The sequence below is a fragment of the Bos indicus genome, chromosome 25 (genome assembly GCF_029378745.1).
Source record: "Bos indicus isolate NIAB-ARS_2022 breed Sahiwal x Tharparkar chromosome 25, NIAB-ARS_B.indTharparkar_mat_pri_1.0, whole genome shotgun sequence".
NCBI classification, from domain to species: Eukaryota; Metazoa; Chordata; class Mammalia; order Artiodactyla; family Bovidae; genus Bos; species Bos indicus.
In genome coordinates, this window is record NC_091784.1 from 37,468,468 (window position 1) to 37,486,364 (window position 17,897).

Below are 17,897 nucleotides of genomic sequence, written 5' to 3' on the forward strand. Positions count from 1 at the left end.
GCATCTGCATTTCAGAATTGTTTTGGCTTCCAAGAACCTCATACTCTTCCCAATGAATTCATTCAACAATCACATACAAAGAAACTTATGGAGAGTTCTACTTGCAAAAAGTTCAACTAAACATTTGCTTTCCTGTAATTTCAACTCATTGATCCTAGTCTTTTTTTTTAAAACTGTGCCACAAGGTTTGTGGACTCTTAGTTCCCCAATCACGGATGGAACCCAGGCCCTCAGCAGTGAAACCGCCAAATCTTGACCACTGAACCATCAGGGAATTCCCATGTTGATCCTAGTTTTGCCTGAGCTTTTCCTCTCACAAAATACATGTGGTAGTTCTTGTCAGCCCCTTCAAAATATTTGGAAATTGCCACATGATTGTCCCAAAGATCAGCTACAACAGTTTCACAATCTTGTCTGAAAGTTGTTTCTGAATCTTGCAATGTGAAGTGTAACATGACCCTCTGAGGGCCCTCGGTTTCTTAAATAAATCTCCATACTCTGCCATATTCTCCCCCTTCACTCTCTACATTACTCAGTTTTCTTTTGTTTTGGAAGATTTGGTTTGAAAAGAAAAAGGGGGGGGGGAGTCCCCTTCCCTTTGTAGCAGAAATCTGGAAAGCGAAATGCTACGCTGGTTATTATAAGTCTCGGCTCCCTCCTCTGTTTTGGACAGGGTGGTTGTTTTTTCTCTCCAAGAGAGCTGCTTTCAGGATCTTTGTCCCTTAAGTTTCACTCACTTATTTTTGCTGCTATCACTATGCTTTGCCAGTAGAGGGTGATCAAACCTTGATTTCTCTTAAAACAAGGAAAGCTCGCACTGCCCCCCACCCCCACCCCCAGGAATCCACCTGTACAGCCTGTTGGGAAGTTGCAAAGACATTCATTCAGCTAAAGAAAATGAAAAGAGAATCAAGGTGATGTAGTTAAGACAACCTCATAGCTTAGACCTGGAATTCTGTGCTAATGAGCCTTGGGGGACTTGAAGATGCAATTTAATTACCTGGAAAAGGGGCGTAATAACAACCTCCTCTGACAACTTTAAAGCGCCTGGATCACAGGAGAGTGAGCTAGCTTTGTAATTAGCTGTACCAATACTAAGGACATTTTAATTTTCAAAACTCTGGGCTACAATATTTTTCTCATTTCCTGTGTTTTAATGTCGGCTTCCCATGCCCCACTGCCATGGATGTGGCTCTGCCCATCGCAGATCCTTTGTTATCCTACCTTCTCTGGAGAAGGCCACCTGTCTTAACAAGAGAAGATAGTTTCCTGCCAAGACTTTACAAGAGAGCATGTTGCCAGCTCATTGCCCCTTGTCGTGGAAGAACCTAGAAAAAAACTGCATTATCTCTGAGTAGATGGAGATCACAAAGGGCATGTGGCCCAACCCTCCCACTTGCAAAATCCCTTCCTGCCCAGGACCCCAGGTGTCACAGGTGACCTGATTCGATGCAGCAACCTGCTCTGGCTGACTTGGCAACAAGGTTCCTTCTCCTAGCGACTTCCACTGGGGTCACTCCTCCTGGTTGTGCAACTTGGGCCCTACAAAACCCCCCCCGGGGGGGGGCACCATTCATCTTATCAGGGAGTTGTACAGTTTAATATTTATTTGGCTGTGCTGGCTCTTAGTTGCAGCACGTGGGATCTAGTTCCCTGACCAGGGAGGGAAGCCTTGCCCCCTGCATTGAGAAGGTGGAGTCTTAGCCACTGGACCCCCAGGGAAGTCCCTGGAGTTGTGCGGTTATCACAACTCGCCAGTACAAGGCAGCCAAGTGTCTTGAGAAGAGGTGTCTTTTTCTAATTTGCCTCTGCCAGGACAATTAGAGGCTGAGGCTGGGCAGAGCTGGTTTTATGTATCTGCCTTACTCATTGCAGAACCTATTATTCCTGACACCCAGGACGTGGTCTGACAATGTTTACTGAAAGGGATTTAAATCTATTTCCTGGAGTCGTGGAGAACAGACTGAATCTCTCTTCTGACCTGACAAGCCTTTAGAGATACTTGAGGGTAGAGACCAAGTTCTTATGCCTTCTTTCCTCACCAAGCAAAACCCCTCATTGCACACCAGAGGTGGTTTTGTTTTTCCCTCCGGTGGTTGATGTCTTTTAAAATTCAAGTCCAGAATCCAATGCAGGGTGCACAGTGACCGATAACTCAGGTAGAAGACTCAGACCAGCACCTCCTGCATTCAGGCATCTGGAGTGGAGGCTGTGCTGAAGACACCTGAGACTTGGGAGGTGGTGGTGGCGACTACTGATGAATGGACAGGCAAAGTTTGGAAAGGCCTCTTAAACCTGTATCAGCAATGTCCATTATTCCAGGGCAAATACTGTTCCTTTAGGACCCCTTTAGGATATGAAAACTGAAGCTCAGGGGAAAACAGAACACTCTGCACTTCTCTCTGGTTTCTAAATAGAGTGAAAAAAATTACTTAAATGAGACAAAGCAAAAAAAAAGTTTCTAATAAACAAGGTTATTAGAAGTCATATTTAAAGATCTAAACCATCAGTTTTACATGCTGTTCTTACCATTAGGATGTTCTGTTTTCTAAGATTCATAAAGTGCTCAAAGATTATTTTAATGGTTTCATTTTATGAGAAAATTGTTTTAGGAGATCGTTAAAAAGCATTTTCATTCCACGGCTTTTCATTCTGTTGCCCTCTTAGAAGCTACCTAAGCTCCTGAGAAATTACTTAGGACATGTCATTTGGTTGAGGGTTGTTTGTGGGTGACAGTACGTGTTTTTGTCTTTGAAATTATACTTCTATTTCTTTATCCAAAATGTACATTTTATGCAACCAAGGACAACAAAACACAAACATCACAACTATTGCCACCTAGAGATGATAATTTATTGTTTTACCAAGATTCGGAAGAGAACATAGAGAATATTTATTACAAATCCCATCTCCTTCCCCGACCTCACTAAACATTTCTCTGTCAGACAGCACCAGCCTCCTGAAATGGACCATTGACTGCAAGTGCGTATCAGTTTCAGTTTGCTGCTATTTTTCATGATTGAAACTTTTAGCTCTCGAGCAAGGTTTCAAAAGACTCTTCAATGGAGGAGTTTCTTAGCTTTAACAACAACAACAAAAAAACCACTTTCCCTCTAAGATCCCATTACTTACCGAAAGAAGTCTTTCCATAAATGTTAAGAGGATTTTAAATAAACAAGTTCACTTAAAAAATCATTTACTGAACATCTATCAAGCACCTGGACTCTTCAAAGACCAGTGAAATGAAAAGGCCAGGGTTGAACAGCAATAACTTAACTCTGGGGGTGTACAAAGACAAGCGAGCTTCTTCTTTTGGTCTAATTTATTCTAAACGAAGATACCAGGAACTGACAAAACAGGAAAGGTTTATTTTATTCAGTCTACAGATAAACAAGACAATGCCTGAGTTAGTTCTCTATATATATTTAGGCTTATCGTGTTGACCTGGGTGTAATAATCTCTATTTAACTAAAAGCTAATAAAAATACATATGTTCATTTTAAAATAATTGCTGATTTTGCCTGCATACCCCACCCCTTGCCCCTAAACTCACAGATTTTCCTGTATCATCACAACCTGTTTCCTCCCACCCACCCCCCTCACATATCTGTTTTCACATAAGAACCCCTACCACCAGCAGAAGCATCTCTAATATGCTCTGTCCTTGCTCAGGCGGGGCAGGGGCCAGGTGGAAAGGCGGGCGAATACTGGTCCACAACTCATGGGCAGTCTCTCTCCTCTCTCCCCCAGGCTCCCCTGTCACTCTTAAGCAGCTGGAGTCTGTCTTCTACATCCCTCCTCTCCACTCTCCTTCATGGCGCATCTGACCTTGTTGGGAGAATAACCAAAAGCAACTTGGGGGCACCTGTGGCTGCCCAGTCCCTTCCCTGGACCAAAGGAACTTGAAACCCACATCTGACGCTGGAATGAAATCCCAGTTTCAGCATCACCTTTCAATACCTCACAAACTTAACTCTGCATCTTAACACACTCAGCCTGACTGCTTAATGAGTGCTTGCTGAAGGGAGAAAATTTAATTTAGGGCCAATTAACTTTGCTGACTGCTGTGCAATTTGAAGTGAGTCATGATTCTTTAGTAAATGGAGGTGAGAAACTCAACAATTAAAAGAAAAACCTGTTAAATAACAGACCATTGTTCAGAAGTCAATCTAATGTCTCTTTACCTTCCATGGTTTCAGGATGAGAGAAAAACACGAGGTTTGTGGTATCCACTATTAAACAGAACCAGACAATATGAAACTAAGTTCTCATGTTAAGACATTCTTATTATGTGATGTCTAAAATATTTCCCAAACTTCTGTTTGACCTGCAGAATCGGAGATGGCTTACCTCCCTATAACTTCAAGTTTGTTTTTACAAAGCTCTGAAAAGTAAAACAGATAATTTCAGTTTTAGATAGAATAAAAAATTAATTTGAATAGCAAAATAAGTAACTACTTTTCAATGTACAGTAGTGTGTCCATCCCAGGAATGAAACCCAAATGTTAGAAACTTTTTAAACAATGCTATTATATTCTCCAGCAGTAGCTGAAATAAAAATCTACTCTAACTTCTACAAAAACATCTATTTATACCACTTACTTTCCTTTTCTGATCCTACATTTTGCTTTGCAATCTGCAGACCTGCATTTGGTTTCCCAGTTCAGGCACCATGGCCCCCTCATCGCTATTTCTGAGCAGCTGCACAGAATCGGACCACAAACACATGGCTTCTCTGGCAGGTATTGCTGTCACTGTCTGACTACGGGTTAATTCCATTACACCAATTTACATGATGATTCTTCCGTGAGGGTGGTAGGATGAACCTGGTTAGCTAGCTTTAGATGAGTATGTCAGGATGACCAGACCCTGCAATAAAAGGTGATCAACTCTAGGATAAAGAACAGAAAAAAGTTCTTTCTCAGCTGTGAATCTTCTCAAGCCCTCTCTTAATAATCACAGGCCAGGGTAGGTGAGTGGGATCAGGGGAGGTATACAGGAGACTCCTGTACACAGGAGGTATACAGAGGGAACACTGCAATGCCAGGGCCTGGATGCATCTGTGTCTGTTTTCCAGGGAAAAGTCCATCTTGGTGTTTTCCTACCCCACGTTTTCTCAACACAGAGGTACGAGTTAGTGGGGGAAGCAGGATGATGCTTTACACCACTGGTCCAGGTCAAGATAGTTAGTGGTCCCCCTGGCCTTCCCAGTCCACTCCCTACTCTCAATTCATGGAGCAGACCTTCTTTCGCCCCCGACAAGCTCAGAGAACCCATTCTCCTTGCTGGAAACGGTGATCTGGCAGCTAAGCGTTGAGTTTCTGGCTGTGGAAACTGCAGGCGTCTATAGCAAACTGTTCCATTTTAGTTCCCTACTCACCTGTCCCTCCTAACGAATCTACTCATTCCTAAGTTCTTGACTTGATAAGCACCAAACTATGAAGTTTTTTTTTTTCCCCTCACTGTTCCCTCTCCTCAGTTCTGTGAATTGACTTTTTGTCTGTGTCAATTTCACTACTCACTCCAAAACACTGCTCTTTTGGAGTGATTGATGTGTTCTGTCAAATAGATTAAAATAAAAATACATTATCTGGTACAGGGAGTATACAGAGTGACAGGGGCTGGGGTGCAAAACACAGACACTGACATGATCATACAAAATATACAGAAGTTCCCAAGAGCAACAAGTTTTGTCAGAAATTGTACATTTTGCTATTTCTTTAGCATTTCCCCACATTTTTTTTCTTCTGTGGATCCTCTGCAGTTAAGATTGAGCTTTCTCCACAGTGTTTCTGAAATTCGTTACATGACTGGAACACACTGAAGGAATTCCTTTTCTGTCCAAAGCAATGAGCGCTATACGTGGAAAGTTTTCCTCACAGATAGTATTAACAATGTTTATTTACAGTGAGCTTTTTGATGCTAAGAGCTGAAATGTGATTAAAGGCTTTGCCATATTTATCACATTGAAGAGGTTCCTTCCTGGAATGAATTTTCTGATGCCAGGTAAGATGCGAATTCTTACCCATCAAAAGGGTCAACCTGTCTGAACATCGTTAGCAGTTTCACTTTTATGTCTTTAATAAAATACTAAGTGCCCTACATATCAAGATGCCTCATACATCTGCAGTCTTAGGCTTTAAGCCTTGTCTGCCAGGATGAAGCAGAAACAAATGCCCAGTAACCTGAAGAATTTTACTTCTCTTCCTGGCAAGGTTAAGGAATATTTTTAAAAACCTCTCAAATATTTCCACTGGGTCAGCTAGCATGCCAACAGTTAACTAGAGTCCTTGAACTGTTAACAGACTTCAGCCAGTTGAGGACTTTCGAATGATGATTCCAAGCACTAATTTAGATGTTGTGAGCCTTCTGGACCATGACCCAATTATACTTTGTGCTGAGCAGCTGATAAATGAATTCAATGCCAATAGTTTTAATAAACAGCAGTAGCCTGTTTTCTTCAGAAAAGATGTCTTCAAACAGCTATTTCAAGGAGTCCATGTGCTGAAGACCTGGAGCAACCCCCATAGCCGTCCCAGTCAGTACGATATCCCAGGAAAATGGGAATTACATATGGGGGAACAGGTTATAATTTCCATAAAAAGAAATGATGGCAGAATTATGTTGGCATGGAGTTGTGGTGCAAAAAGGCCAAGGTGGACCCAACCAACGTTCTTTCCCTCTTCGGAACAGGTGGTACTTTGATCAGTGTCTGGAGGTAAGCACCTCACTGCTTTCCGTAGTTCCCTGGCAGCAGAAGTCTTTGCTCAAATGCACCAAGTTTTCTACTTGACCATCCTTGTCTTACTCTGAAGAAAATTCCTCAAAGCAGTTTCTTCTACCTTCCCTTTTCTATCAAAAGTTAGTCAGGTTTGCCCTTCTGGAGTATCGCTCCTTTTCTTAACCCAGTTGGATAGACTACTCTGGTCACCAGCTGACCTCGGTGAAATTGCCCCAGGCAACACACTGATGCGACTGCTCAGGAGCTGCACGGAAGCTGGGGGCAGGTCCAAGTTACAGAGGCCAGAGGATTAGTGCTATCTGGCCTGGAGTTGAGGCTACAGCTGCCCCCACCCCCATGGCTCCCCATGAAGCTGACACTGTCTCATAAGGCTGCGTTGTTGGCTGACGAACAAGTGACGAATGACAGTTTTAGTTCTTGACGGAAAATCTCAAACTCTATGTGGCAGGGGGGTGGGGAGTCTCCTATCATGAGGCTAGTCTTCAGGTGTGTTCTTAGTCAGTTTCTAAGTTCCTGCATGAGCAGTCACCCCTACCTGAAGCCCTGATGACTTCCTGTGTAGCCCACGCTGCTTGGGGCTTGGTGTGTGTGTGTATCCAAAAATGATCTGTCATGAGCTTCTAAAAGAAGGGAGTGCAACCTCCTGCACAGATGGTGGGAAAGATCCAAGTTTCACAGCCTCACCGCAGCCTTCAGTGACGAGAAGCAAAAAAGACCCTGTGCAGAATGACTGCGACACAACCACCTACGTTTCAGTAGGCTGGTGAGCTTCTCGGAGCAACAGACATGTTTAGTAACTGCCAGATAATGGTGTAAAATGTTTTTTCAAAGTTTCTGGAAGGGGTGGGGAAAAAATGTTCCTTTTTCTGAAAAGCAACAGAAATCACATCTTCTGAACTTTATTGTTTAACGTTCCACACGATTCAGAAAGTGCTCCAATCATCACGGCGTCCAGCAGTTGACTGATAGGTTCTGGTGAACATCTTTGCCATAAACAGACATCCAGCAACAGCCTAAGTGTCTTTTTTAAGATGATGACAACAAAGTCACTTCTGATATTCCCTGGTATTCTCTCTCTGATCTGGGTCCAGATAAGAGTCTATGCTGGTGGTGGACTGACATGTTTATCTTCAAGACAAAAACAGGCATGAGACTCTGGAGCTCTAGCAATGCCCTTGGCTCTGAAGGTCTCACAAGCTGGCCCAGGCTACCGTGTTTCAGGTACTCCTGACTCACGGGCTCTCTGGTGAATGTAAAAGTCGTGCTAGAAGTCAGGCCTAAGGAACACTTCTTACATGTTCAGCACTATGTCCGGGGCTGTCCAGGATATAAATATAAATATACACCCGCCAGGAGAAGCGTCTCTTCTGGGGAGTGATGAAAACTTTCACACGTGGAACAACGAAGGATTACAGACAGTATGCAATCAAGTGCTAACTCATGGAGAGATGCACTGAGGAGTGCGGACAGTATGCAATCAAGTGCTAACTCATGGAGAGATGCACTGAGGAGTGCGGCAGCGCTTCAGGGATTCAGGGACCTCACAAAGGGAGAGAAGAGTTTTGATCACAGTCGCCGTTTCAGCAGGCTCTCTCTCAGTGAGGAGGACAGAACCAGCTGCCTTTGGAATGCTGCCTGGTGCGCGTGGACTCTCCCTTTCAGGAAGAGATGGGAATCTTTGGTTTGATGTGGACGAGCGCAGTCCTAGATTTCTACAGCTTTGGTAGGCTACCAGTACCTGGACAGAACTTACCATATCTATGTAATTAGCTTGAGCAGCAGGTCTCCATGTAGTCTGTTTGAACTGTCCCTCTTTTTTGAGAAATAAGGTTCAGCAAGATGTTGGCCAAGCAGGGTTTGCCTGTGGCAAGCAGGTTTTGAAAATCGTTGTTATTTTCACAGACACGACCTCAGTCTTCTAACTATATGGTGTGGTTGTGGAGAGTCCAAGGGTGCCTTGGAGGTACCCTCATTACTGAAAGCCTTGACGTTTTCCTGTGTGTGTGCTTCTGCCCCGTGTGGAAGTAGCGTGTGGATTACATCCCAAGTTGAGCATCTCCCTACAGGAGCTCTGGAAGAACTACCGGCCCACAGACTAGACAGAGGCAGAACGCTGCTGATGTAGCTGTAAGGATCCTTGAGTGTGATTTTCTTTATAACCTGTTTAGGCTTTTTATTTCCCCTCCATGGGCACAAATCTCTGAAATCATTCTAGAAACGAAAGGGGGAAATGGCTTGACAAACACTTTACACACAGGTTTTCAGGAATGCTCCAAACGTGTCGAGGGAGGCCGGGCTGTACTCTGAGGCTCGCTCTCTGGTGTGGATTCTGTGATGCAGGGTAAGGGTTGAGCTCCGGGTGAAGGCCTTGCCACACTTCGTGCACTTATAGGGCTTTTCTCGGGTGTGAATTCTCCGGTGCAAAATAAGGTATGAATTTCGGTTGAAAGCTTTTCCGCACTCACTACATTCGTAGGGTTTTTCTCCTGTGTGGATTCTCTGATGCTTAGTGAGGTCTGAGCTCTGGCTGAAGGCCTTCCCACACTCGTTACATTCATAGGGTTTCTCCCCAGAGTGGATTCGCTGATGCAGAATGAGATTTGAACTGTGACTAAAGGCTTTGCCACACTCGTTACATTCATGAGGCTTCTCTCCTGTGTGGATGCGCTGATGCAGGACGAGGTTTGAGTTAAGACTGAAGGCTTTCCCACACTCACTACATTCATAGGGCTTCTCTCCAGTGTGGATTATTTTATGGCGAATAAGGCTTGAACTCCGTGTGAAGCATTTTCCACATTCGTCACATCTGTGGGCCTTGGTTCCCGTGGGAACCTCCTCGGTAGTGGTGAAGTTGGAGCTCAGGCTGAAGCTTCTCCCCAGACCCTTCCCCTTCTCCCTCGGGCCTCGCTCTCCTGTGCTGGGTTTTTTCTCCTTGACTGTAGCTGGCCCTGAGTCTCTCTTTTCTTTTCCAGCTTTCTCCTCAGGGTTTCTCTGCTGCCTTTCTACCACTCTGCCCTGCTGTTCACGCTTTTCTCCGACATCTTTCTGGAATTTTCCTGCAGTCTCCCCACGTGATGCCGAGTCTTCTGCACTTTCAGCCTTTGAGGTGGACTCCTCATTCTCATTCCTGTTTTCACAACCTGACACAATAAATAGAAAATACAAATAGCACCTTTTTCTTTTGAATACATGGGTTACTCAAGTGACACTTTTCCAGGAAACCTCTACATACCTGCAAAATGACTTCACAGTACAAATTGTAGACAAAATAGTAGAACAGTGGAAAAAAACATAGGGACAACAGGGAGAACTGGGAAATGCGAGGGCAGGCAAAGAGTAGGAAGGACAACGCAGGAAGTGTGCAGAAGCTGGGAACAAGCAGAAGGAACAGACCAGGCAAGAAAGGAAGGGAAGGGGTGAGGCATTAAGGAACATGAGAGGTCACAACACATCGTTCTTTAATTGGTCACCCAATAATTAATTTGAAAGAATCAATACACATTAAAAAAAAAGTTTCAGTTTTAACTTGGTATTTATGAAATTAGAATGAGTCTGGCAGGTGACGCGGATCTTGGGACACATGACATGGTTTCTCTCCACCAGGGAGAAGAGAGGTGATGTGCTCAAGTAACAGGGCTGAGGGAGAGAAGCTGATTGGGGCATCAGTAAATGTAACTGAAACTTTCACTGACAGATGATTGAGAATCACTAAGAACAAAGAAAGTGAAAACATGTCTGGAGATGGCTCACAAAGGATGTAATATAAGAAAACAAGATTTTACAAATGCAGAGCTGATCTCTGATTTTAGCAACCTGCAAAACCTGGAATATATTTTTATTGCGGACTGCTATAGTCTGTGTGCCCCCCTGTTTTTAAGCAGAGACTAAAAACTGTTCAGTACAAAAACACTATTTTATATGTTTACGTTTGTCTAGGAGAAAAAACCAAACTAATCCAAATCTATTCTTCACTTATTTGGCATTAAGAAACCTTTCCAAGTGGGTGTGCACTACCTCAACACAACCACTGAAGGAGCTGAGTATCTAGCCCCTGACTTTAGTGATGAAACTGCCGTAAATACTGACCCAATCATAAGGAAAATCAAACTGGTCTATTCTTTTGAATTCCAATCCTAGGTCCTTGATGATCTGGATGGTTCCCTATGTTTTAAGTTAGCAACAGGTGGGTACTACACAGCTCACAAACACAGATCAGTATTTTGGCTTAATTTTCACCTTGTCCAAAGAGCAAGTATTAAAAAATGAACCCCAGCTAACCCTATGGTTCAAAACAAAACTTGAAGTTTCTGTAGTAACATCCTCCCTTCATTCACATTCCCCTTGCTCTCCCCAGGCAGAAGTCTCAGGAAGTGGGCCTTCCCTGTGACAGGACTGATTTGACAGTTTCCTACAGTGAAGTCTCCCAGGGGTTGAGACCTAACAGAGACAAATGAGATTGTCAGCTGCGTCACCTTGTCATATCCGGTTGATGCCTCTGAGAACTTCTTTGTTCTTACTACACACTCAGGAGCCAGAGCTCTTCACAGAAGATCACCATTAGGTTTGGAACCTAGGAAACCTGACCCTGAGGGAGGGACAGGCATAAGGTCATGGAATTACACATACAGGGTTTTGGCGGAGCAGCGCTCGTAGGACGCAAGACCGAAAACCCGTGGAAGGATGCCTGGTGGGTTCAGGAACAGGTCCCAGGTTAGGATGAGACTGATAGTCAGTGTTCGTTCACCTGGCCCTCTACACTAAAAAATACAGACACTCCCCAACTCCAACAAAAGCACCTCAATTGTAACCGCAGGGAATGAAGCAGAATCCTCACTGGTGACCGAGTAGTTGAAAAGGTAGGGAATCAGAACGCAAGAGTTACTTCTGCTTTCAAAAGACTCCCTAGAGGTAAAACTACCTAGACCTAAGAAATCCACGTGGAGTCAGGAAGGCCCAGTGCCAGGCTTTGGGATGAAATAAACAGTGTTCTCCTTCTCCATCTGGTCTGAACAAAGGGGCTCGATAGTCTAACACATCAGAGATCCCACAGCTACTGGAAAAAGAAGCAATACACTCTTATCACAAGTAATCCTGCACCCATCTTACCCTGGGAAATCACGTTCCCATAATTCTCCTGCCTGGTGTCCCTATTGAGATTCCTCCGAGCCAGGTTCTGACATCCCCATTCCTCCAGGATGAGGGACACGGCCATGTCCTCGATCTTCACCATTGCCTGAAATAACACGAGATCCCCACACTCAGTTCCCCCAAAGCCCAGGGACAGTCCCACTGCCCGAACCTGCAGTCAGGGTGACTGCAAACCTAAAGGATGCTGGGAAGAAAAGGCAGCCACGCTAGGCTCCAGTGGACTCTCGGGGAGTGGGGGCTATTCTGTGGGCCCGGGCTTCAACAGCCAGCGCCTTGGGAGAAGACCGCCAGAAGAGCCCCAGCAAGAGGCAGATGGCAGGGACTCAGGAGGGCAGAGGGGCCCACAGCTCACCTGGGAATCTGCCGAGAACAATGCAGATGCCATCGCCTGGTCTCTGGGAGCCCCCTCAGGATGAGGGGCAGGAACGTGGGTGGCAGGGAGAGCTGAAGGAGGAGAAAGGAGCTGTGAGTGAAGCCAGCTCTGCTCTGGGTCCCTCTCGAATAAGGGCCCAGGGCACCCTCTTTCCTGTACCAGAGTGCCTGATGTTCAACGAGGAACTACAGAACTGATAATTACAGGGACTGTAAGAAAGCCAGCATAAGCTGTGTCTTCCCAAGACTTCTGTTCTTGAGCAGGAGGAACAAGGAGTCACAGAAGGTGAAACAGAGGCCCTAAAAGGGTAAGCAACTTGCCTAACGTCCCCTGCTGAGAGGCCAGAGCCAGAGCCAGAGCCAGAACCAGAACCAGGCTCCTGTTCCCAGCCACAGAAGCAGGCAACACTCAGCTCGAGTCAGGTCTGGCTCATAATTTAACCTTCTCCAGTCCAAGGAACGTGTACTAGGACTTCAGATTCCCATCCAGTTGTGAAAAATTAAGTTTTAAAAATCTTTGGCAGTAATGTCTTGAAACAGAGAAGGAAGGGGCTCTTCTTAGTTTCAAGTTTCTGCCAATTGTTGCCCCTCTACTTTCTCCCTCACGTGACCAGTTTTTGGATCAAACGTTCACAGGGTCTGAATGCTGATGAGATATTTCCAAGCGTATAAAGGCATGGGTTGATGATACTCTTCTAATAAAAGACATATTCAATATAGGATCACACTAACTGCCATGTATAAAACTGGAAAATTCTTAGGAGACTGCAAAATCAAAACCTTCCCTTGCCAAGTAATGTTAGATTTGGAAATGTTACTGGTAAACAGATGATGTTACTGTATTGCAAAGATATTAGAAAAATCATTCTGAAACAGAATTACTAAAAGCTAGAGCAAAGTGTCCAAAAAGATCAAGTACCTAGCACTCCAACCTTACAACAGTGAGGAAACACCGGTCGAAGATAATCAGCACAAAGAGGAAACTAAAAATAAGTGCGTATCTACTACGTAACAAGTACCTATTCCAGGATTTCTAAGGCTGTTACTGATCATCTGAAGCCCTCATCTGGCATTTAAAACCATGAACATCCTTTTCCATTCCTGATTTCACCCTAGGAGGAAGCAACGGGAGGGGTGGGCCGTGGTGGACTACCATCGCAGCATCTGGCTGGTTGGCGGGGCTTCTCCAGCTTGACTGCTGGCTGCCCTCCAGAACGCAGCGACAAGGATGCCCCCTTCAGCTTTACACGCCCGCCCTGCACGTCACCACAACAGACACACTGGGTGAGGACTGTGTGTTTATCAGCTCGTGAACAATCATTCTTTTAGCATGTTATTATTATTTACTGATAGTCTATGTACCTACTTTGGTTTTAAAAGTGGATAAAATACGTTAAGATTTCCCTCAAGAGAAAAAAACTAATTTTTATTCATATGACTCTGAAATCATTTTTTTTGCCTCATGTTCCTCAACCAAAACATTTTTTCCATCCTTTTCCCATTCTTTGGAATTTCTGAAAATAACCTAGAAAAAGAGTGATGTTATACAGTATTTATACATTTTAAAGAAAATGAGTTTATTTCTTTTTCGGCTGCGCTGTGTGGCATGGAGGATCCAGTTTCCCTCAGCACGCACTGAACAGTGCCGAGGAAGCAGAGTCTTAACCCCTGGGCCATCAGGGAAGTCCCAAATAAAATCAATTTTAAAACGATCCTTTTCAAGATAATGTATGACATACCAGAGTGCTGGATATATATCATCTCTTCTGAGCACTTTCCTGTTAATAAAAAGTCTGCTAGACACCCAGAATGCTAACAATTCAACAAATAATATAATGTCCACTCAAGTTTATTATGCACATTCCACTTACCTCCTCAGTAACACTAACTCATGAAACTGGTCTGCAGGTTATGTTTCCTCTGATACGTAGTAGCAATGACAACAGAAACAAACACGCTTCTCCACTACAGGCATCAGCACCACAGACGCATCTGACTGGCGTGTCCCCGCCTCACAACCCACGTGAACCCTGGCCTCTTACCTCGAGGTTGTAACAGACGGGGTTTCCGAGATGAATGCTTGAAATGGGACTGGGTGGGCTCATGAGGAAGGTCAAAGCTCGACGACTCCTGCACTGGATCCAGAGGCACCATCCCCCTTGCGAGCATCTCAGGCCCATGAACTTGACCTGGGACCTGAGGACAAACAGGTTGGGCTTGTGGGTAAATTACTTTTTAAACAGGAATTTAGACAAACAAAAAGACAGTAAGTACGCCAGGGGCTGGGCGAGGGCCAGGGCCAGAATACTTTTTTAACAGCCAAGCGGAGCAGGATCTAAGTACCACAAAGACTATAAATCCAAGCTTTAAATCAGTAACTCTCTCTCTGCTCCAGTCTCAAAGTCCACGTGCTGCTCACACATCACATGCGTCACCTCGCCTCACCTGCTGTCCTGACAAATCCAGCTCCAGATCCTCCAGCAAGGTCACGGCCTCCTCCCCGCTGTCAGGACGGTACTCCTGCAGCCAGGCCTGGAGCTCCCGGGGCAGAATGGAGAGGAACTGCTCGAGCACCAGCAGCTCCAGGATCTGCTCCTTGGTGTGGATCTCGGGCCGCAGCCACTGGTGGCAAAGTTCCTTCAGTCGACTCAGGGCCTCTCGAGGCCCGAAAGTGTTCTGGTAACAGAAGTGCCTGAAGCGCTGGCGGAAGACCTCTGGGTCGGGCGGGGGAGACTCCTGCAGGCTGGCGTCCTGCCCCCACATGTGCTCCTCCTCATCCTCCTCTTCCACCTTCACTATCACGATACCGTCCTTCTCCTGGGCAGCCTGCGGGGACAGACCTGTGGCTTCCCTCGACTCAGCAGTCATCATTCAGGCTCAGGGACCTGACTCGATCCGAACAGGGTTTGTGCTCTTGGGCTCTCCTTTCTGTCCTGTGAGATGTCTGGTATCTGTTTCTGTACTATTTCTGAAGAGTTAAAAAAAAAAAAATTACTGGTACCTTTATGGAAAGTGATACTTTGAGGTTAATACTTCATACAAGGCTACACATCCAAGCATTAAAAACGCCTCTGAATAGTAAAGGAAAAAAAAGTCCCTGGTACCAACTGTTTTCACTGTCACTTTATAGATATTAAGGTTTTGCAAGCAAACTCCCAAATGGCGAATTCTACCCTCAGGGTGTCTGCTGGAGTCCAAGCACTCTCCTTCCAGGGGAAGGCAGGTTATGACATCATGTGTTTACACACACAGCCTGGTGAGAGCTGAGAGAGGGGTGCCAGGCGGTGGCTTGCAGCGGCACATGTACGAGCTCCCAGGACAACCTGGAGCACCCTCTTACAGATGATGCGACTGTGGCGTGGGTGACTTCGGCTGTGTACTCAGGAGCAACCTACCTAGTGGAGCCAACACTCACGCCAGATCTGAAGGCCCGGATGTGTAACCCACCATTCAGATATTTCTATGTTTTTTATGGGTGCCTAGGTCAGTACAAAATGAGCCACTCTGAATAAGGAAAATATCAGAAGGTCTATTTATATTTTAGAAGTGAGAGAAAATAGACCACATCTAATGTACAAATGGATACTAACTAGCTCACTTGGTCTAAACGCTGAACATGTTCACAAGAGACAGGCTGGGGGCGGTGCAGGGGCAAAATAGGTCAAACGACACACACTTCCTGTTGTAAAATAAGTCCTGGGGTGGAGTCACAGCGTGGCGACTCCAGTTAATGCTGTGCTGCATATTCAAAAGCTGCTGAAAGAAGTTCTTAAAATTTTTCTTCAAATGAAAAAAATGTAACTATGGTGATAGATGTTATCCGGACTTATTGGGATCACTTGGCAATACACAGAAACATTGAATCATTATGTATCTTGAAACTAACCTTTATGCTATGTATCAACTACATTTTAGAAAAGAGCAAGCAGCTTTAGAGATTCTTGCAGAGAAACTACTAGAAGGGGAGACACTAAGAAGGCAAACACACACAAACAAGAAAATGGCGGCTGAAGCTTCTATCCAGAGCAATCTCTAACTCCGCCAGGTTAAAAGGTGAAAACCAGTGTGGATCTAAATCTAACAAGAAGTCAACCGACAAGTGAAAAAGTAAAAAAAAAAAAAAGTATGAGGAAGGAATTATTAGTGGGTTGTTACATAATTTTAACCACTAAAACTGATACTCAGCATCCTTGAAACTCCTTATTGTCTACACATTTTACAAACTTGGAAATATTCCCTAATTTTTTTTAAGAACTTCCAAATGAGGATTTTTAGTGGGTCTTGAGCCTGTTTGTTAAAATTATAAAACATAAGAACAGGTGATATAAGGGCATGGAAAAAGGGAGATGTAGAAGCTGAATTTCAAGAACAAAAACTGAAGAGGGTTGGTGGACAGGAGCAATCACGAGTTACTAAGCAGATGCAAAAATGTATTTCTTTCATCTGAATTGACAAACCTTTGTTGAGGCATCGTTTTCACCTCTTACAGCCATCAAAATAAGCAATAAGTTTTAGACACAGCATCTGGCTGTATCAAAATGAGATAAGCCAATAGTTTTAAACTAACAAAACATTTTTAATTACATGACTTTCACTAAAAAATTATTAGTAATTTTGGTGGAAAATAGATCACGTACATTTAAAGCACAAGATTATTTTCGAAAAGCACTACTGTATTTTTTTAAAATTACACAAAACCCTGGTATAATGATGTATGTACGTAGCTTTTGTAAACAGTTTTTACTGACAGGATCGTGTGACTGGAAAAGTTTGGAGAAGACTGTTCTAAACAAAGATTATGATTTTAATCTGAGGTTTATAACAAGATTCATTTTTCTTTCTTTGGTCCCTAATAAAAAACAGAAATCATTATTAAAATAGCAGCTTATGATTACAATAAAGAACATTACATTAAAAAAGGCTCTCTGCATAAATATAAAAAGAATGTGGGAATTAAGTCATTTCTCCAATACTTTAAACTGGTAAAAGGCCTATTGTAAACCGTCTTCTAAAAAGCAAGGGAATTCCAGAAGAACATCTACTTCTGCTTCACTGACTGTGCTAAAGCCTTTGACTGTGTGGATGACAACAAACTGTGGAAACCTTTTAAAGAGATGGGAATACCAGACCACTTTACCTGCCTTCTGAGAAATCTGTATGCAGGTCAAGAAGCAACAGTTAGAACTGAACTGGTTCCAAAGTGGGAAAGGAGTACATCAAGGCTGTATATTGTCACCCTACTTACTTAACTTCTATGAAGAGTACATCATGAGAAATGCCGGGCTGGATGAAGCACAAGCTGGAATCAAGATTGCCAGGAGAAATATCAACAACTTCAGATATGCAGATGACATCACCCTTATGGCAGAAAGTAAAGAAGAACTAAAGAGCCTCTTGATGAAAGTGAAAGAGAGTGAAAAAGCTGGTTTAAAACTCAACATTCAGAAAACGAAGATCATGACATCTGGTCCCATCACTTGGAAACAATGGAAATAGTGAGAGACTTTATTTTCTTGGGCTCCAAAATCACTGCAGATGGTGACTGCAGCCATGAAATTAAAAGACACTTGCTCCTTGGAAGGAAAGCCATCACCAACTTAGACAGCATATTAAAAAACAGAGACATTACCGACAA

At 44.0% G+C, this 17,897-nt stretch overlaps 1 protein-coding gene across 1 annotated transcript in view; it reads right to left on the reverse strand.

Moving 5' to 3' along the window:
• LOC109578184 (zinc finger protein with KRAB and SCAN domains 7) overlaps positions 1-17,897 on the reverse strand; it is a 31,287-nt gene that overhangs the window by 8,727 nt on the left and 4,663 nt on the right. Inside the window, exons 2-7 of the mRNA XM_070779254.1 lie at positions 14,708-15,230; positions 14,305-14,458; positions 12,243-12,334; positions 11,849-11,975; positions 8,994-9,882; positions 7,937-7,985 (exon numbers count right to left, since the gene is read on the reverse strand). Coding sequence (XP_070635355.1) covers positions 7,937-7,985; positions 8,994-9,882; positions 11,849-11,975; positions 12,243-12,334; positions 14,305-14,458; positions 14,708-15,133 — 1,737 coding nt within the window. The 5' untranslated portion in view covers positions 15,134-15,230. The remainder of the gene's footprint in view (positions 1-7,936; positions 7,986-8,993; positions 9,883-11,848; positions 11,976-12,242; positions 12,335-14,304; positions 14,459-14,707; positions 15,231-17,897) is intronic.